At 37.3% G+C, this 22,409-nt stretch overlaps 1 protein-coding gene and 1 long non-coding RNA gene across 14 annotated transcripts in view; both read right to left on the reverse strand.

Moving 5' to 3' along the window:
• LOC105073195 (uncharacterized) overlaps window positions 1-666 on the reverse strand; it is a 731,725-nt gene extending 731,059 nt beyond the window's left edge. For all 7 annotated transcript variants that reach the window (XR_012506244.1, XR_012506239.1, XR_835673.3 and 4 more), the window contains exon 1: window positions 534-666. This is a non-coding gene — a long non-coding RNA (uncharacterized LOC105073195). The remainder of the gene's footprint in view (window positions 1-533) is intronic.
• Window positions 667-8,946: 8,280 nt separating this feature from the next.
• Window positions 8,947-22,409, reverse strand: part of ROBO1 (roundabout guidance receptor 1) — a 1,017,320-nt gene continuing 1,003,857 nt past the window's right edge. For all 7 annotated transcript variants that reach the window (XM_074361428.1, XM_074361430.1, XM_074361424.1 and 4 more), the window contains 3 exons: window positions 17,826-18,134; window positions 11,907-12,103; window positions 8,947-10,665 (listed from right to left, as the gene is read on the reverse strand). In XM_074361428.1, the coding sequence (XP_074217529.1) occupies window positions 10,651-10,665; window positions 11,907-12,103; window positions 17,826-18,134 (521 nt within the window). In that variant the 3' untranslated portion in view covers window positions 8,947-10,650. The remainder of the gene's footprint in view (window positions 10,666-11,906; window positions 12,104-17,825; window positions 18,135-22,409) is intronic.

Consider the following 22,409-nt stretch of genomic DNA (forward strand, 5'->3'; position numbering starts at 1 on the left):
AAGCAAGGGTATAAGAGAAAAGGGACACAAACACTGCAGCTTTTCCTCCCTTAGAGCCTGCCTCCCATTCTTGGGGGTGTACTTTTTCTTTCTTTTAAAATAAATCTTAAAATCTTTCACTACGCAATGCACCATTTCCCGACTGCAAATCTGTTTTCCAGGTATGACTCGCCCTGGGGTCTCTACCTCTTGTAGTAACATAACCATTATTCTTACTAATATTTGGGCCATACATCCTAAATTGTCTGGTGTCCTTTCTGTCCAAAAGTTTAGACAAACGGCAGGGGCTCAGGGATATGAACAGCTAGTGCTAAGGCCTGGTGACCATCCAACACATCTAAAGGCGGCTGAGGAGAAGTTCTGCTCCTCGCCCACAGCAACAAAGCCGCCCAAACACAGCAGAAATCAGTTTCGGACCCCAGGCTCTCACCCTTCAAGAATGACAAGCAGGACAAAAGACAGAGCAAGGACTTTTTACCAGCAAAGCCCATTAGCAGTTCTGGGGGAATCTGGGTAATAAAGTAAAGTCTAACCTTTTGTTTTCCTTTGTGCTTAGTTTCACTAGCTTGTAGGATGCCACGCTCAGAGGACTTGCTCCGGGCTCTTCAGACCAGACTTCCCAGTGTGAAACAGCCGCTCCTCACTCTAGCTCGGGACTGAACACGGAAGCGCTGCGCACACAGGGAAACTCAACATGGCGGCGGGGTGCAGGCTGTGCGCAGAGACGCCGGGCCCGTCAGTCTGAGGGGCGAGACTCCGAGACTCGCGAGAACTCCGCACCTCCAGGCCCCGCCCCGCCGAGCAGATCCCTACAAAGCAGCCCCACCCATGACCTGCCTGAAGAGCCTGTTCTCTACTGCTGGAGCTCCCCTTTCTTTATTCTCTGAGAATAAAGCTGTCCTGTGCTCCTGAACCAGTCTCATTCTGTTGGCTCAAACGAAACCAGAAAGGAGGACCCTTGCTGGGGACCCGCCTGGATAAAGGTTAATTAACAACCATCATGACTCTTCATTATCTCACGTACAAACTGATTTTAATGTGGTGAGACTTATATTTTAATATGTACTTGAAAATATATTGTTAACTAAAAAATTCCATAAAACTTTGAAAGAAGCAGGGAAATACTTCGCAGGTATTAAATTCTATGATCTCCCTATTATGCCATTATCCCTACAAAAAGGAATTAAAAATTAGTGTATTCCTGTTTCTGTTTATTTTTCCTGCCTTCCTGAAGTTACAAGTAAGGAATAAACAAAAAGATGAAAGGTAGGAAGAGAAAGCAAGAGCAAAGGTGATTGTTATGATGCAAGTGAATGACTTAGGTCCTGGTTATTAGCTAAGGATTTGTTGCCTGAATTTCAGAATTTATTCAAAACCCCTTATAGCTTCTTTGGCACATGCAAATATGAAGGAATATCACATCTCTGATTTATAAAATAAAATCCAAGAACCAGTGACTCAATATGACTATTTGGGGCAGAAGATGCTTCACAGCTGGACGATTTACTACTAGGATCATTAAGGGTGACACTAAACACATAATACAAGGATTTTGTTTACCTTCATTCTGTTTCAGAAACAACATACTCCCCTCTCAAAACATACGCTGTTACTTAAATGCCTGGCAACTCCTTTTATTTTCAGGTCTTCTTTCTTCCTGTTTCCAATTTCATGGATTTCCTACTCACTAAAGACATTTAAGCTGTTCTGGTTATATACTGCTGTGTAACAAACCACCTCATACTCACTGGCATAAAGTAACAACAATTTTATTATGTGGGTCAGGAATTCAAAGCAGAGCTGAGAAGGCTTGTCTTGGGATGTTTTTATAGCTGCGCCATGAAATCTGGGCTCCCAGCTGGGAGGTTATGTGTCTGGGGTGACTCAAATGGCTGTGGATTGGAATCATTAGACTCCCATGACAGGCACTAAAGCTGGGCTCAGTTGAGACTGATGACCGACACAAGACCTTTCGAGGTAGCTAGGTTTTTTAAAGCATAGCAGCTGGATTCCAAGAGCCAGTTTCTGCAGAGCAAATGTTCAAAAAGTAAGGAAGATGCATGATGAGCTAAGCTCAAAAATCAATAGTCCTCCCCTATTGGTTGAAGTAGTCACAATTTTATCATGATTGAAGGAGATGATTCAGAGGCTTTGCCTCCTGATGAGAGGAGTGTCAAAGAATTTGCAGTCGTTTTTTTAAAAATTACTACATAAACCACGTATAAAAGCTGGAGCACAGACTAATTGCTAAATGTATGAATAAGAATGTGTGTATGTTGCTTATTATTGGAGGCATTCCATCATCCATTCTATTCAACAAACAGTCCATATACTTCATGGGTAACAGCTCAACACACTTCAGTGGAAGACCTAATGAGTCTAGGGAAATCCAGATTTCAGCCAAACAGTACAGGGTATTTCTCTGGACACAGGGTTGGTCCTGGAAAGAGCATGTGTAACAATTTAGATCACTGGGATACATTTTTAGACAGTATTGACTTTTTCTGCCTTTGTCTCTTGGCCTCTGAACATTATCCTGTGTGCCTTGAGGCTTGGTCTATTATGGCCATTTTGGTAACAGCTGGAGAAAGAAAGCAACATGTGGAGCAAAGCAGAGCAAAAACATTCAAAGACAGAAGGAGTCAGAGCTTGATTGAGTCCTGTCCTCTGAGAGTAGTTTTGCTTTGCTTTTTCAGTTCCATTACACCATAACTTTCTTTCATTGCTTAGCCACGCCAAGTTGGATTTTATGTGTTTTATGTGTATCTGTGTTCAGAAGCATCATAACTGATATTGTCTGTATGGAAGAGAAATTAAATATAAAATAAAGTAATCCTGAATCCCCTTGATATTTTTGTCAGTTAATCCTTTTATGTTTTTATTAAGTCCTTAAATTTATGTGATTCCAGAACTATTTTAGTTGGAGAATGATGGAAACTGTCCAAAAAACAAAAACAGAAACAAAAAAAACCCCCAGATAATCCAAATTGCTTTTCTCAAACATAATCAAGAATTGGTCTTTGGGGCTCATCTGGATATATTTTAACTTTAAAAGGTATTCGATATGTATTTCTGTAAGTGGAAGAGAATACAATTTTGAGATAACCCAAGCTTTATGTGTTATAAATTGATGACTTCTTTTTCAGTCTTCATAATCCAACTAGCCTCTACTTCAATTCCTGTTTAGAATTTCAGTAAGCTTCTTTATTGCCATGTGCTAAAGTGTGAATATTTGTGTCCCCCCAGATTCCTATGTTGAAACCTTAACCCACAGTGTGATAGTATTAGGAGGTGACTCAGTCACAAGGGTGGAGCCTCATGAATGGGATTCGTTCCCTTAAAAACAAAGACCTCAGAGAGCACCCTTCCTTCTTCTGCCAAATAAGGACACAGTGAAAGATATCTGTCTAGGAACAGGGAAGCAGGCTCTCACCAGGCAACAAATCTGCAAGTGCCTTGTTCTTGGATTTTCCAGCCTCCAGAACTGTGAAAAATAAATTCATGTCATTGATAAGCCACTCAGTCCAAGGCACTTTTATTATAGCAGACTGAATGGACTAAAACATCATGTAAATACTTCTATTACGTGATTCACACTCTGTTGTGTGTGTGTGTCTGCCTCCCATTACATTTTGAGCAAGCACTTCTGGGACTTGCCCATCTTTATTCTTAGCACAGAGTAGATGCCCAGTAGACTGCCAAGCCAATGAATGAATGCCCAGATCGAAATCAGGGTGGGGAGCATGAGTAAAAGTTTATAAAGAACTTAATCGAACTCTTTTGATTACATTGTAGAAGGTGACTACTTTTTAGCATAGTCCAGGAGTCATATTTTTGACACCATAGTATATAGCAGGATAAGAAATCAGGTTTACTCAAAATGATTGTTTAATTATGCACTCTTGAAACATGTGGGGCTTAATTAACAGTGGTTGATCATAAATCATGCAGATAAAATATATTAACTTCCCAGAATATGCTAATCCCATGCATAGGTGCATTATTAGTCTAAGTAATTAATTATTTTTCTTGACTTATTCTTCCCCCAAAGTATTCAAGTATTCAAAATGGTAAGGTATTTTACTTACTATAAATGTCTTAGCCCATTTAAAAAAGACAGATTTTTAAAAAATATTTAAAACTTTCCAAAAGACTCCCTTTTCCCATAGAGAGGCAGAAGTGGGAGCACAGGGATTGCAGGGTTAGGCAAAGCAATGAAAAATTCTGCCTTAGAAAGGTAATGTTGTATGACCTTGAGCAAACAAAGGTACGTATTCTTGGAAGATTCAGTTGGTTTCAAGTCAGAAAGACCTTTAATTTGGCAGATGTTAATATGGGATTCCATATGCACATATATATATACAATTGATATGTTTCGGAAATTATCATTTATAATTTCTTATTTTTAAAAATGGCCTTTGGAACCTAAGCAATACTTTAAAATTTATACATTAATTAAAGGTAATGGAGCTTTTAAATGTTTGGTGCCAACAGCACAACACACTCCACTTACTGGAATTACCTCCCAAATAAACTGTACCGAAGTCTTTGTCATGAGGGCTGCCACTGGGGAGCCACAGACAAGACTAAGTCACTGACTCTCATCTGATTCTTTTGGGGGAATGTAATTTACCAAAGTATATTTTTAACTAACTGCAAAAAGGATAAGGTGCAGATTTCATGTAGTTCTGAAAGTTAGGGATTATTTAACCTAAAGAAAAAGAAGTGTTATGATTCCCTGGCTCGGTAGAGATAGGAATGTCATGCTTGTACTGCCCATAGAAAGTTAACTAACTTAGCAATTATATTTAAGTTTCTTCCACAACTTTTCTTCAAATGCTCTTTGTCTTTTTCCTGATTCCCTTATTAATGAGGTAAACTTTGACAAATGCTCCCTGCCTGTTGGCATGTGGTGTGCTTTTTAACAGAAGGCAATGGAAACTGCATCATGACCGCTGCCTGATAGTGAGTACAAGACAGTGCTGAGACCAGAGGCATTCTAGCTTCAGATACATTTCAGTGAAGCCTTTACTTGGTATGTTAGGGCAGTGGTTTTCAAACTTGTTTTTCAAACATAAAATTACTGGTATTGTCTCCAAAGTATTAATTATTAAGACTTGCCTCCTGGGATTCTGATTCAGCAGGATCAGAACAAGAATCAGGAATTTACACTTCTGACCAGAGGACAGCTCTCCATGGACACTGCTTCAAGAAACATGGGTGTAGAGCCTCTGGAGAACAAAAATCTTTGAAAATATTTGTAAAACTTCTCCATTTAAAATCCATTTGTTGTCTTTCTCTCACCAGTGTTCAAAACAGGGACTGAGAGAGAGAGAGATTATAACTTTCTCAGCTACTTCAATGGCACTCAAAGTGCTAATTAAATAGTCTAGTTTGTTGTTAAGAATAAGACATTTCCATTATAAAGGATTATCTAATTTTTGAAGAAAAAAGTAATAGTTGTTTTCCCATACAACCTTTGAAAGAGACATCTAAAAATGTTCAGGATTTGATTAGAAAGTCAGTTTACTAATTCAAAGTAATTTTTGTATTCTGAATGTGAGCAAATCTTTTAAGCCCAAGATCTCTAATTTATTTTATTCCATTTATGTATTCTATATTTTTGTTAATTTGGGGCTAATTTCTTTAAACCACTAACTTCAGAATTTTACAGCTGACACATAGGTGCTTAGGAAACAGTTCAGTCTGCAGTGTTGGCATCTGGCTTTGGAGTGTTATTTAGATGTTCCATGTTTTGTGATTTTATAAACATGAGGGGATAATAAAAATGAAAATGCTGATAGATGATAAGCTTGCAGTACTGGTGTGTTACAAATGGAAATAAGGCCTTAATGAGGACTTTCCTGATGGAGTGTGTTGATAAAAGGGGGAAAGAGAAAAAAGCAACTTGTGCATCGGTGTAAAACAGAAACTAAGTCAAAGGACCCAAAAACAGAGGGTCCTTAAGGTTCTTGGTTGGGAGTCCTGCTACAGAATCCTTTTTGAAAAGAAAAAGGTCAGTGTCCCTATCTCACTGGAGGAAACTTCCCTAAAACTTTTTGATACTAAAATGACCACTACATTCTCATGCTCTTTGATTTCGTGTTGCCAAATCCTTACTTTTTCAACATTTAACTTCTTTCTGCTGAATTCTCTTGAAATAAGGTGAGAAAACTGGCATTTGAGGACAGATATTTCGATTTTTAAAGAGTAACCTCTGTCTTTAATATTTTCTTTAATCGCATCCTTTTGTAGCAAGATTGTATTTTGAAACATTAACAGATGCTGCACCTGTTATAAGCTATTTCCTTCTATTCTATCCCACTTCGGGCACCTGAAAGAGCTTTCTGTATGTATTGCCCTGCGATGGTTACCAGAGAAATGCAAAGGGGTGTTTGCTACAGAAAAGCAATTCAATATTCCCTTTTGGATTTCAAAGTAGATTTTTGAAATCTATAGCAGAGTAAAGGCCGAACTGCAAGAGCTAACTTCTTGCAAACCTAAGATCTGGCATGTAAGCAATAGGCATGAGTTTCCCTTCCTCCCTCCTTCCCCCTTCCCCTCTCCCTCCCTCACTCCTTCCTTTTCTCCTTCCCTTCTCTCCCTCTCTTCCTCCTTCCCTCCTTTCCTCTTCTCCTCTCCCTCCCTCCTTCTCTCTTCTCCTATCCTCCCTCCCTCTTTCTCTCTTGGAATCTCTGTCTCTCCCCCTCTCTCTTTCTCCCTCCCTTTCATCTCACTGGGAAGAGAGAATTAAACAGGAGGGAAGGGAATTAAATATAGTGAGTGTGTATTACTGAGGTTTCTGATCCCAGTGTCCTCTCCCCTTCTAATCAAGTAGGGCTTGGGGAATCTGAAAGTAAAGACCTATTTCCAGCTCAATACCAGAGAGACAGCAGGTATCACCCAATAAATCCTGGGCACTTACTATGGACTTCACCTAGATCAACTCATTTAATCCCACAATGACCTTGTACGGTAGATATTATTAATATAACCACTTTGTGACAGCAAATACTTTGAGGAGCCAAGATTTAAGCACAGGTGGTCTAGATCTGGAACCAAAGTTTATTTCTTCTAAAATGCAGAAGTAACTGCTATTCCCCCTCCCAACCCACACAGCCCAAAGTTGATATCCCGTAAGGCCCTAAGGAAGGGCCTCCACATCCAAGTTTCCAGAGCCCCCGCATGGCACAGAATAACGTACAGAATTCATGGGTCCCCACACCCAACCTACATCAGAAGGCTTAGAGAGAGTCAATGGATAATCAAGGACATTGAGGTTGGGGAGAGGGGGATGAGGAGTAAAGGCGCTGACAAACGGAGACCACTGGAAGATTGGACAATAGCAGTAATGCCAAAAGCCCCAACCACCCGAACCCCCACACTTTCTACACAAGAAGACAGCCTCTGGAATTTAGATACGACACTGCGGAGGGGAAGGAAGGGCAAAATCCAGACTCCATGTCTGAAGTGACCAAGAAAGATATAATTGAGTTCACCTGGAACTAAGATGCTATTTTCTGCCGCTAGGCAGAACAGCACCCAAAATAGACACTAAGTCTAGTCATTGAGACCTCAAGTGAGATGTTTACACCCCTGAATTGTGAGGTATGTGCAATGCTGGCCCTCAGGAATTCAAAAGCAAAAAAACAAGCAAAAACACCAAGAATTTATTCCACAGTTAGGGATTTCACAGTGATTTTTACTCACCAGGCATGGAACCACTCCCATCCTTTGAACCACACTTATTTTTTGACCTTTAAAAAAAACTAAAACTTTGCAAGTTTTGGGGAACAAACTATGTGTGAAAAGTGGAGAAAACATGTGTGCAATGATTTCAGTCCACAAATACAACATCTTCTATTGTTTTGGGGGTTTACAGAGTCCATATCATATACATTAATTCACTAAATCATGACAATAGCTCCATGAGGTAGGTATTATTGAATTTACAGGTGAAGTACCTGAGACTTCGAGGTTAAGTAACATGTCCAAGGAAACATAGCCCATGACAGAACTGGGACTCAAACCCAGGCCCTCTGATACACATAATTTGTATGTATATCAGATACTCAAAAGAGAAACTAGCTTAATTTTAGTCAGTTCACCAAAAGAAAGAGAAAATATTAGGCCATTTAATGTCTCTCTCCATTTTTTCCCCCTTGATATAGCTTGGAAACTTGACTTCTTGACCTACAGGCCTGTTCATCTCTAGGTAGATGCTGGTGATTGCTTCACTTTTGTAAAGTTAAATTTCAAATTATTACATTCCCCTTTTTTCAGTTTTTTCCCCCAGATTTTCAAATTATGATCAACACAAAATTTAGCAATATGTAAGTCACAGAAAAAAAAAAAAAACTTTCACTAGATTCTGTTGCTCTTGAAACTTCCAAGACATAATACCCATTTCGTCCATCCATTCAAAGTTGAATAATTGAATATACTGACTTTAATCTAATGAACAATAATATGCAAGTTGGTAAATGATAAATACTGTATTGTCAAATTTTCACATAAGTTTGTAACAAGAAAGCAGATAATTACTGATAAATATTTTGGATTTATATAATTTTCTTGTTGCCAGAACATAAGTGGTCCAAATTTTACAAATCAGATTTATTGTTGTTGAATCCTGACTCTTTCAGGAAAAGGTTAACTGAAATTCAGATACACACACATACACATTTTAGTACATTCTTAATATTGAAAAGTTACTCTCTGATTAAATGATTAACTTTTAGTTTATGATTCATGCTGTATCTTTAATTTCAGAGGAGTAAAATGAGAATTTTTCCTTACAAGTAGAAACCTGGTTGTTCATAAAAGAGAATTTTTACCCATTTGATAATATAGTGGTGAAATGTTAAGACAGCACAACTTTGTGATTAAATGGAATAAATCTGATCACACAATGAAAAAAAAAGAAATCAACACAGGAAAGAATGATATATTTGAGAACATTTTTAATAAATAATGTGACAAAATTACTTTTCTGATTATTGGATTTTCAGTATGCAAAATTATGGCTAAAAATAAGAGGCTTCTTACACGAACATAATGAAAACATTAATCACATGGATTGTTCCCTTAGTACTGCACACCTTTTCTATGTAAATTTCAAATTATCTAAGTGAACACATTCAGTTTTTGGTGAACACCAGATTTTGTGTGTGTGTGTGGTTCAGTTTTGTTTGGCTTTGTTTTCTAGTGGGGTCAGGCCTGATACCTATATATGAATAAATGTACATTTTTTTCTTCAAATAGCACCAATTATAAAGTCAATGAATTTTATAGAACAACAAAAAAGGATCATAAAAATCTACAGTCAGAGGGCATCATTTGGCAAGTAAAAGCAAGTAATGCCTCTAGTTGAGCTTATAAGGAAATCTTGTAAGTTTCACCATTGGCCACAATAAACTTAAACCTTTTTCTCCTTAAGTCCAGGAAAAGTAAGAACCATTGAGTTCATGGCCCACAATAAAGTATGCACGTTACTTCACCATCTGTCATCATTCAAATATTCCAAATACAAACATAGAGCATTAACAAAACAGGTTAAAAACGCTTCTCAACATTTTTTTTCAATAAGACAAAAAAGGTTAATAGTTACAATGGTTTACAAATAAAGTTTAGTGATTGTGCTTTTAAAACCAAAAAAAAAAAAAAAAAAAGATTAAAAACAGTGCATTACAAAAACAAAAATCAAACTTCCTTAAGTGGCACTTCTGAAAGTTGAACTGACACTACCAGAAGAAATTTAGGCCAGTTAAGATAGGGATGTCCTTATTCAATTGGTCATTAAAAACATCCATTTATTTGTAATATGTATTTATAATTGCTTTTTGATTGAAAAATAGAACAAGGTTTTTGCTAGGCTGACTTATGACAATGACTAGACAACCAGAGATCCAACTGGCTTATCCCTACTTATCCAAAAGTACATTTCCAATAAGAATATACTTCAATGATTGAAAAGAAGACAAAATTAAGTACCACCAGGGGTTGCAAAGAGTATATATTTACAATGATTTTACCCCATTCAAATTGATTGTGGTTGCTCTGCATTTGCTATATATTTTTTCTTCTCCCAGCAGAGGGTGGTATGAAAGACTGATTCTAAAATCATGTTAAAATGATTACATTTTATGTTTCAGTAAACGTAATTCAGAAGTTATGTTTTAATTTGCATTAGCAGTTGGTTATAGAAAGATTATATCTTGAGAGCCCTTGACATGAGGATGATTAGTCAATTTTGTGTCTTTGAACAATATTTTGCTGTATATTGGCTTGGTTTATAAGCAGTGCAATGCCATATCTCAGGGGCAAAATGCGAAAGAACTGTTTTGTTCTCTCCTGCTGGCTGATGACTGAAGCAAGAAGTCAAATACTTCCCTTGTTGGAAGTACGGTGTAATGATTTGTTCCAACAGCGAGGGGAATAGGGATGTTCTTCATTGGGATAGGGATCAAACAACAACAATAAAACCCCAATGAAATTTTAAAAAATGGTATTCCGAATAAGAGGAATAAAAACGACAATTTGTACACTCTGATTGCACTGAATATTTTATCTGGCGTCATATGTCATCAGATATGAGGCATCTCGAGTGATAATTTTCACATTAGCTCTCACAAGCCTCTCTGAGGGTCTTCAGCTTTCAGTTTCCTGTAAGAGAGAAGTTTTTGTTGAATGTGAAAATAAATCTCAGAGTACTTTCCTATTGTATATTTATTTATATGTTTTTATTCTTATGGTTTGTGTTTCTTCACCCGTTCACTAGTACACATTGGAAAATGCTCATGGCAACATATTTACTTGTCAACTTTAGTTGGTTCTGACAGCAAATCCAATAGTTCTCTAACAAGTACTAAACTGTGTTCCTGCACAGGGTCTGGATGTTGAGGGGTGCGGCATGGAGAGAGGAACAGGAGTACTCCAAGCTCTCTACTCCTCCAGCCTCAAGTCAACATTGGAGCTCAATTTTTATTGCTTTTAAATAGTAGAGTTGTCTATAATGACTTTTGTTCCCCAAAAGGACTCTTCTATTTAAAAAAAAAAGTTGAAAAACAACTTTTCTAACAGCATTTGCAGGAGGAAAGTCTCTTATTCCAAAACTCAAAGTTAAAATACATTGGGCATCATAGAAAAATTCAGTTAGATGTAATTATAATTTTTCATCTTCTATTATAAAAAGTTAGAATTTAACACTTAGTGAACAATCTGAGGGAAAGTAAATATATTTGTAAGAAGAGAAATTTGTCTTCAACCTGTTTTTTTATTAAATGGAGAAAATACAATCTTAAAAATGGTAGGTGATTTTTTAATAAGATGTGATTTACTGCCAACTGTATCTTATGTTGCTATCAAGAGATTCCAACAAAGGAGTGTATCTTTAACTCAAGAAGTGTTCTCCACCTGGGAGGTTCAGTGTCAAGTATCAGGGTCCCATTTTCAAAAGACTGAAGATTAAAGATAGTTGGGCAAATCATCCTCATTAACCCCAGTGATCACTAGGGTGGCAGATAACACAGGCAAAACACTCTCACTCACACCCTATAACTCTGTCACTTTACTAGGTTTTTATAACCTACCATAATACTATGAATGATAATTATCTAGATCAATAGTTCTTATTTCCTAACAAAAATGTTTGCCATCTACATTTCCTATCTCAATATCTGTAAATGAATATGAACCCTAAATTTAAAAAGAAACTGTTATTACCTATTTAAAACTTCGGAACACATTTCAAGAAAATCATTAAATTCTCAGAATTTCATTTGCCGGCGTCACTGACATTAGGGTTTGTGACAAAACATTTCTGTAGACTGATGGATGTTTTTAACTTTGAGGCTGATATAGAAACTAGTCTTGTGTTGGGAAACTTGAAAAAAATTTATAGATACCTCTAATTCTTCATTATTATCTTCTCCTCTTTCATATCCTCCAAGAACTTGCATTTCTGCAATATTTCTTCGACCTACATTTGCTTGTTCTCTTTGTCTGCTTCCTGATCCTCTTGATGACATCGAGCTTGAAGAACTAGGATCTCTGGGGTTATTTGATGTCGGAAAAGTAGGTCTACAGTAAGGTAGAATATCCTCTGTGTAATGAAATACAATAAGTGCATATGAACACCACTGTACATTTTCATCGCCTAATGTGTCACTTCTGTCTCTACTTCTGAATGGGGAAACATCCGTGCTTCCGAGGAATAATAGGATATTTTACAACAATGATGAGAAGGACAGCACTGCCTTCTGAAAATGAAAGTGACAACCTTGCTATTTTCCAAGCAGTGGTCAGGGTTTAGGTTGATTATACTCATAAGCTCTTGCCCACCTCAAACTCACTTGGGACCAATATCCTTATAAGACGGAAACCAGACCTGAAGTCAGACGTAGCTTCCAGTTCCATCCTTCACTATATGATCTCCCATTATCTTAGGCTTTAGTTTCTACTTTTCTAAGAAAGTGATAATAGTAGCTACACCCAGAGGACTTGCTAGTATTGATGTGAAAGCAAATGAGATAGTGGAATCCCCATGTAAACTATGAAGGATTATAATAAGGCATTGACAGAAAAAAAAAAAAAAAAAAGCCCAGTCTTCTTGAATCACCAAAACAGAGCCAAGCCCAGATTCACTTCCTAGACACCAAGATGCCAACCTCCATTTTAAAATCATATTCACATTGTGGAATCCTGAATCTCAGGAGCCTGACATCATTGCTAGCTTCAAAAATCAAGCCACTCCAGTTAACTGTCGTCTCCTGAATGTCTATCTCCATAGGACTTTAAATTTGGTGCCATTTCTATTGATGTATCTTCCAACTGCCCACTTCTCTCCAAAGTCTGTCCACTCTACCATTTGGACACCAAATACACACACAAAACCTCTTCTACATGCCCTTTTGTTTTCCTCCTCCAAATTCTTCTACCTCCTCCTTGACTGAATGAAATCGGATTTCCTCTGAAGTTTCCACTGAAGTTCCCTGCAGTGGAAGGAGGAAGATTTGCCTTCAGCTCACTAAACCAGCTATAAATCAAGGCTCCTCCACCCCTAAACAAAAGCATTCTCCTTCTGTGAGGACAAAGCCATCAAGTTATGCAGCCTCTCTAGTCCTCCCTGATGACAACTCTCTCTTGTTCTATCCATCACAACTTTCCTTCTAAATCCAGACTTCTAACTCTCTGGGGTTTCACAGTCCACGAGGACCACTATACCTGGACCCTAGCTTCAGAGCACTTGGTCCTCTCTGACCTTCATCTTCTATCCCTGTTTCATCAACTCTTCTCTTTCTATTGACTTTAGTTTTTGACACACTACAATATGATAAAATATCTCTTTTGCTAAAATCTTTCCCTTAAGCCTGTGCTCTAAATAAATCAATACTTTCTCTCCTCATTGTTTAGCAAAGCTTCTTGAAAAGCAATTTGGGTTCTCTACTGGAAGTCACAACTCCCATTCATTTTGTATCCCACTGAAATCTACTTATGCCCATATTACTAAAAGGGAACCGAGAAAAGTCACTGTTGACTTTGATAACGCTAACCACATTTCCATCCTCCTGTCTCTGGACATCCCACTGCCCTTCCTCTGAAAACCACTATCAATGTAAGCATTTCTGCTCTTTCAGTTCCTACTTCTCCTTCTTTCCTGGCCAGTCTTTTGTGGGCTCTTCTCATGCAGAATCTCTTACACGTTGATGCCCTGCAGGTTTCAACTTTTAGCTTGTGTGTGTGTGTGTGTGTACATAAACCCATATTTTTTACCACTCACCCTGGGTGATTCATCCATTCTCACAGATTGTAACCTTTTCCAGAGTATAGCTGTCAAGAGAACAGGTATTTTTCTCTGTTTTGTGTACTGACATACTCTAAGCTTGACAGATAACAGGTCATCAATAAATACTTTCAGTGAATGAATGAATGGCTTTACTACTTTATCATAATGTGTTCTTAATTTACATTTCCAACTCCTGAACTATGCCCAGTTGAACACTTCCTCCTGAGTGTCCCTCAAACCCAACATGTTGAATATTGACTTCACATGCCCACTTCTCTGAGATTTTCTCTGTCTTCCCTGCTGTAGCTGATGACGTCACTAACCACTGATAACCTAGGACAGAAAACCAGAATTATTTTGGAGTCTTCCCTGCCTTTCAACAACCCTCCCATACCCCTTAAGTGTACCTTTTCCACCCATTCAAACACAAAACGTGTAAGGATGATTTTAACTCTAAAATGTTTCTTGAATTTTCCCACTCACTCAGCCTTGCTCCCTTTGCCTGGTTTATATTCTCTACATCTTCCTGGGGGTTGTAAATGTCTTCCAACAGGTCTCTGCCTCTTGAGTTATTTCCCTCTAAACCGACTTCACTCAGCCACCTTCCTTGCATAGGAATTACAGGCTTTCTATGAGTTAAGCTTACATTTCCCTCAAGAGCTTCATCTTTATCACTTTTACTGTCTAGTAATAATGAATTTCTTATGGTCTCCTGAAGGTACCTCAGCTTTTCATGCTGATTTTCTCTGCCAGAACAATCTATCCATCCTTCTTGCCCAAGCTAAATTCCACTCATCCTGAACACTCAAGCTTATAAGTCACTTAAGCCAGGAAAGATCAAGAAATCGTTCTTAACATTCCATCTCCCAGAAGACAGGGCTAATTTTCCTTTCTCTGGACTCTCAAGTATCATGGCACCGTAAACATTATACCAAATATGAGTATATCTGTGAATCCACAGATTGCCTGTCTCCCTCTCTAACTATAAGCTCCTTGAGGTCAAGGTTCATGTTTACACATAAATCTCAGGACTAGTACAATGCTTAATAACACAGTAGATGTTTGATATATGTAGAAATAAATCGAACTAACTGTAGTAGATGTCAGCAAAAATAGCAGACATTGAAGTTTAGAAGACCACTTTCCTTAATTAAAAAATAACCATTTGTTATATATGTAAATCAGGGAACCCATTTTTTATTATAAATAATGTAAATTGACTTATGAAGGTGAAAATTATAGCAATGCATAGAAATGATCATTTAATGACACATACAAACAAGGTTACGATTCAAATGAACTTGGAAAAGACAGACATATAAAATAATAACTGCTCAGTGTATCTCAGTGCTTTCCATGGAATAGGGTTGTTTCTAGATTAATGATTCCAGTCTTAGTTCTTTAATTACAAATATTTTTATAACACAGAGGATAACTTACTAAATTTCTGAAGATGGATAAAAAATAATTTCATCTCTTTGTTCTAATTCTGCAAACCCGAGATCTTTCTCAGTGTGTAAAATTTTCTCCTGAAAAATCCCACTTACTTTGGAGGAAGGTTGCTTGTGAGCAGCAAACTGGCCCATACTTTCAGGCTAGATATAAACTTCAGAATTTACATCATGACATTTGATTTATGAATCAATACTTGGAGTATAATCACCAAAAGTTAAAAGTTCAGATCATCTTTGGCTTAACTGAAAAAATTAAGTTACATATTGCAAACTTTAGGTTGTGGTGATGTCACTAAGTACTTTGTGGTCACTTAGAGGAGGCATCAGTCCGAAATGCACAGCCTTATACATGTCTTCACTGCTGAGTCCATGCCTGGATGAGGAATACAGGCTTCCATCACAGAACAAAGTGAAACTGTCCTCCAATATTGAAAGGAAGTTGCTAATGAGCAGATACCCATGATAAACAGAACAACAGACTGATGTCTCATCTTACGAAACACACTTATTAAAATACAGTTGTACTTAATGTGCACTTACAGCCTTCTAAGATTTACTTCCTCATCACTCTTTCCTGACACCTCCATCGATTTCCTTTTCTCTCTCGTATCTCTTCTGCCTAAATTGTTTCTTCTCCTTCGTCTCTAAGAATATCTGAGTACCCTATCCTAAAATTTCTGCCTTCCTATCAAACTCTATCTCAGTCTCTATTCTTCTTTCCAACCTTCTGCAAAGAGCCTATACTCACCACCTTCCTTCCACAACTTCCTCACTTTCCAACCCATTACAGTCTGGACTCTGTTCTGCCTCCTCTACCAAAAACAACTCTTTTAAATATCACTCACAAAAAGCATTTTGCAAAATCTGTGTGTCCTCCACTCATCCTCTCACCCTCTACCTCGAGTCACATCTAACTTTCACTTCTGTGGCATTTTACATTTCTTCCTACCTTAAAATTTCCTACTCCATTCTTTCTAGGATACTATTCGTTTTAGTTTGGATAGCATGATTATTTTATATCCCTGGGTGGATCCACCTCAGTTTCTGTTTAGAATAAAGAACATATGTAAGTATATATATATTATGTATTTATTTTTATTGAAGTGTAGTCGATTTACAATATTACATGAGTTTCAAGTGTACAACATAGTGATTCAATATTTTAATAGATACACTCCATTTAAAGTTATTATAATATAATGGCTCTATTCCTTGTGCTACACATTATATCCTTGTAGCTTATTTATTTTATACATAGCAGTTTGTATCCCCTCCCCTACCTTGTCCCTCCCCCTTTCCCTCTCCCCACTGGTAACCTTTAAATACACTCACTTCTGACTATGGGGTGCCAGAGAGAGCTCACACATTCTCACAAAAGCCCTCTGTACACGCATCTCTTCCCACCTCCACATACACTAACTTCATTTTAGTAGCTTGAAACTAGCCTTTGTGGGAGTAATTAGACAACAGAAGTATGCAAATGGCTACAAAGAAGGGATTTGTTTTGTTTTCTTCCAGAGAACTGATGGTTAAACATTAGCCAGTATATCACTGCTGCTAATTTAGCTCTTATAATTCAGTTTTCACCTCTGTGTTGCTGGTTCTAAAATCCACTTTCTACCTACAACCTTCCTCCTGATCTTTAAACCTAGTTCTTAAATTCGTATTGATTTTCTTCATATCTGTGTTCTTGTCAGCACCTTAGTCCATTCAAAACTGGAATTATTTTTCCCCAAGACTTTTATCCTTTTCCTCGCTTTTTAACATTGGTTAATACAATTGTGTTCCACTAGTCATAGAGAGCCATCTAATTAACATTTGAATGTTTCTTTTACTCCATTAGTACATTGTGCTTTTTTACATTCAGTTAGTCCCCAAGTCCTATAGGGTCTATCTCTGAAATGTCTACCTAGGCTGTTTTCTCCTTTTAATTTGCACAACTATTTTAATTCAAGGCTTTCACATTTTAGACCTAGATTATTTTGCAATGTTCTGATACCTTCAGCTACCCAACTCCAGTCTCTTCTTTCACAATAGAGTGCTGTCAGTTATTTTTTTTTTTAAAAAGTCACAAATCTGATTATATCATTTCATGATCAAATTCTTTGCTGGCTCACCACCATCCATATCTTAAATCCCAAACTCTATAGAATAGAAGTCCTGGCCTTACCAATCTGGTGAACCACCTTTCTAGTTTTATCTTTTACCATTTGTCCCTGTCCCCAAGCATCTCATTCTCCAGCCAAAATAGAAATCAGTATTCACCAAACATTCATTTTCACACTTTCATGTTTTTTTCTCCACTTATTTCCTTTGCCTGATAACCCCTTCTCCCAGTTTAACTTATAGAAATCATACTTTCCTTTAAATTTAACTCTTTAAAATTGGCACCTTGACAAGGAAGACTTGCATAATGTCCCGTATTAGAGCAAACTGTATGTAAATTATTTGGGTCCATGCCTGTCTCCACTGCAGAGCAAATTTCTAAATCTTACCACTTTTCGTGTGGCCCCAGAGAGCCTAACAGTGCACCTTGCAAACACAGGTTTAATCTATATTTATTGGCTGCTAAAATAAATCAGTACCTTGGATGAGATGAGTCTTTGCTGGTGGAAGGTCTCGCTTTGCTGCCTTGTTTCCTCGTCCTTTCCCATCATTTTGCTGTTCCTGTGCTTCTCTGGGATCACCTGGATTTGGTCGCATATCACCGACTTGTCTTCCGTCCAATGCTTCTCTCCCCTTGTAACTGCCTCCTTTTCTATCTGATGGCCTGTCTGTTCTTGCTTCTACAGAAGGGAGTTTTGGCACCATTACCGGTCGCACCTCCAGCTGAGCCTTGGACTGGACAGTGGGTGACTTTATAGCAGGAGGTGGCACGGGAGGAGGAGGAAGATCTAAAAAGAAAAATTTTAAATACATACATAAAAATTTTAAATACATTGTTTGCCACTTATAAAACTGTCAACATTAGTATGATCATTAGAATCACATTCAACTGTGAGATAATATATCTTAAATGAACTGGAACAACTGAAGGCAACCAAGGAATAAGACAGCTAACAATTTTAATGTACGATCACCTTTATCTAGCACAGAAATACTCAATTATAGAGTTAGAATTTAGAGATTATCTAGCCTTGGGATAGCTAATATGGGCACAAGTGCTATAACTGTCTCTCCCCGAACCACGGCAGACCTTCCTAATTGATTTCAGCATAATGTTGCTGATCCCAAAGGCACACCCTTCATCTTCAGAAAACCACTTCAAATTGATTGAGGCTGGCACTTGAGTTGAGACCTGTTTGTCATCTCATATCTAGCCTAAGCCCCTTCTCATTTTGTAGATAGAAAAACCCAAACACATAGCTCGTAAATTATTTTTCAATCTTAAAGGTAAGTATAATCAGAACCTGGACTAATGCCCTCAGATTCTTAATTTCTGGTTCAGGTTCTTTATGCTACTATTTCATTTTATCGCATGTTCACAATCTACCATTCACTGGTGGCATCTCTCTGCTTTGTATATGCAGCCAGAGGTTTTAAACCAGACAATCACTGGTATAAATATACTAATTTCATCTGTCTATCTATAGTTATATACTAATATATTACATATAGTTGGACATTATATATATTTCAACTTCCTATTTTGTAGACATACTTAAATACAAAAATAAACATAAAATTTGAAATCTAGAAAATTTATATTCTTTGGGTGGTGCTGTCTTTTAAAATGACTCATGTCCACTCCAGGGAGGAGACACATATAATCTAATAACTGTTGGTAAGTTAGTAGAAGAATATGAATAGATTCTAGTTTGAGGTTGTTCTGGCTGTAGTGTGGAGGACGGATTAAAAGGAAAGGTGTGAATCACTCAGTAAGTAAAGACAGGAGATAGAATGGAATCGGTGGTTGTTCAGATGGATGTGTTTCAGAGACTTTAAGGAAAAAAATCGATATTAATAAATGATCAGTGGAATATAATAAGGGAAGACTACCTATTAGATAACTTTCAGGATTTTTGCCACAGTTGACTAGGTGCATGAGAGAAACATCACTGAAGGTGAGGAATACAGGGATGAGGAAGAGGTGATTTGTGAAGGAAGAGTATGAGTTCAGTTTTAGGCAAGTGAATAGGAGGAAACTTTAAAGTATCCACACAGAGATGTCTAGCAGGTTGTTGTACATAAAATCTGAATTTAAAGAGAGGCCAAAACCAGCGATATAGAGATTTGGGAATCGCCGTGTAGTTTTGTAATCATGACCTTAGAAGTAGTAATGTTTTCATAATCAGAAAGAAATGTCTGTATGATAGAGTAAATCAGCTGAAAACATTCATAAAACATGTATTAAATGCTTAATATTACAAAATTAACATTAAGATTTTCAACAAAAAATATACGTTCTCATGGTAAAAATTCAAAAGTACACAAGGACTTGAAAGTACAACCCCTCATTCCTCCTCTCCTCCATTTCAAATTCTGATGCAGAGACAATCAGTTTGACTAGTTTTTTATAGATTATTCCAGAAATTATTTATGCAGATAAAGCAGGGCTACCAAGCTACGAAACCATTCACATTAGGAACTATGTAGAATGGCCATATCTGGGATTGCACAGAGTGCCTGTCTGCCCACCGGCATGTGGTAGACTTCCGTCTCAGTAACATAAAAGGAGTTGCACTTTCTTCACCTAAATGTGTAGTTGTATACGTTTTTTTAAGTTCACATAATGTTCTGATTTATGAATATATCATTATTTATTTAGTCAATCCCTAAAGAGGAATATTTAGCTTGTTTCCAGATACTTTACTATTATTGGCAATGGTCCACTGATTATCATTTACATATACCAACATGAGAAACTCATGAATATTAAAATTGCACCTTGAAAATTCTTAATATAACAGTGAATTAAAGGTTCTAGGAAGCACCAGTTTTAATCTAGTGTTCCTCATTCCTGTTTTTTTTTTAAAGAATTAATCCTTTTTTGGTCCTTAAGTAGATATGAATTTTTTAGAAATACATTTTCTTTTCACATTATCTGCTATAACTAAGGCATCAGAATTCACTGGATTGGTTTTGAAAGTGGAAAGCTTAAGGTACCATCTTACTGCCAGCTGTTTTACGTAGGACTCCATTATTAACAGTGGTCAGACTGTTAGTTGAATTTTTTGTTGCTTTTAGTTAGTTCACCATGTTCAACTTCCATATAAAAAGCCTCAACACTTTATCTAAAATGGTGGCCAAAGTACAGTCAACAACACTAAATTTCCAAAGACTCTGGGAAAATAAAATTTTTGTCTTACAACATAGACTGCCATTGTCACTACTGCTGATTTTCCTCCTTACTAAACACGTTTTTTTAATAATAACACTTAAAAAAAGTACTACCATGAGATTCTTCCCTCATCTGCTACTTGTTTATTAAAAATAACCAAAAGGAGAGAGTTAGAAGACAGATTGCATTGAGTGGCTTAAAGCTAAGAACCCAAGGCCGAGCTATACTAAGTTCAGACTGAGCCTGGAACTGGCAACAGGAGGAGGAGAAAAGTCTAATTCATACCATACCTGGAAGCAGAGGGAGTGAGTGACTGTAGGCTCATTTCTACACAATCTGCTTGCTACAAATTTAAATCGGATTGCAAATATAGCTTATCAGAAAGCTGATGACTGCCACTATCATCAAACCATAAAATACCTAGGTTTATCAGATGTCAAAGCTGATGATTACCACTATCATCAGATCATACAAAGTCTTGGGAATCTACGACTCTCAAGACAAAATCTACCACCAGGTGCTCTATAACGGCACTGTCTGTAACACAGATAGAAAGAGACAAAAAATTCCAATGATGAGTTCTAACTTCCAGTATATAATTGCCACTGTATCTAACTGACAGAGGGGAATCCTGGTAGGTTTAATCTCTTGTATAAACAGATTACCAAATAAATTCTTTTTTAGGTATTGTAAAATAATTACTGAGTTAAATCAGGGATTATCACAGTATAAACAATTCTGTATTTCATATAGTGATAAATAGTACTTTCATCCAATTCGTACCACTAATAGCTCAAACTGAATTTAACAAATAGGATCATGAAACTCATATATGTATAGGCTCTTTCTTCATACAATCATATAAACACCATTCTTTATACAAGACTCTCCAAAAACCAATATAATGTATATAAAGTAATACACAAAAGCAAATCCATAGAGACAATTCTGGCTGCATTACCTTGCTATGGAGGTCCAGCACTCTCTATTGGCTTAACTGCTTAAAGTCCCAAGACCTTGTAATTAATGATAAATCAAGTCAAAATAACATCATTCCAAAGAGAGTGGTGAATTTATAGTTTATGAGAAGTAGAGCTGGAGAAATAATGCATTTGGTTTTTAAATGAAGTGTGTAAATGCATCAGAAAGGGTTGAAGAGGAGGGTGGGAAGAATCTATGAGAAGGTCCTAGAAATGCACTTAAGCTTGGCTTTAACTCCATAAAAGTCTGACTGATAAATATTCATATATTTTAATCCTATCCTTCATCTGGGCTAAACTTGGAAGTGGCCAATATGAAATAAATGAAGAGTTAGATTCTGCCTGTTGGGGTGTCTATAGCATGTAGCCCTCTGTTTTGTAATGAGTACTCCCTGGTTTATGAGGCCCAGCATTTACCTGTAATACAAGGTGTGGCCACAGTGCCATGGATTAGGGGCTGGTGTGCTGTTATGGGCTGAACTGTGTCCCCTCCAAAATTCATATGTTGAAGTCCTAACCCCCAGTGTCTCAGAATGTGACTTGCATTGGAAGATAGGGGCTTTAAATAGGTAATTAAATTAAAATGAGGTCCTCTGGGTGGGCCCTCATCCAGTCTGACTGGTGTCCTTATAAGAAGAGGGCACGTCCACACACTGAGGAAAGATGAAGTGAAAACACAGGGAGAAGGTAGTCATCTACAAGCCAAGGTGAGGGGCCTCAGAAGAAACCACCCTGCCAACACCGTGATGTTGGACTTTTAGCCTCCAGAGCTGTGAGGAAATACATTTCCGTTCTTCGAGCCACCTAGTTTCTGGTACTTCATCATGGCAGCCCTAGAAAACTAATACAAATCTGACTGATAAGGATCATCATAAATTATTCTCTATCGGTTAAGACGTAGCTGCTCT

This window comes from Camelus bactrianus, chromosome 1 (assembly GCF_048773025.1).
Source record: "Camelus bactrianus isolate YW-2024 breed Bactrian camel chromosome 1, ASM4877302v1, whole genome shotgun sequence".
NCBI lineage: Eukaryota > Metazoa > Chordata > Mammalia > Artiodactyla > Camelidae > Camelus > Camelus bactrianus.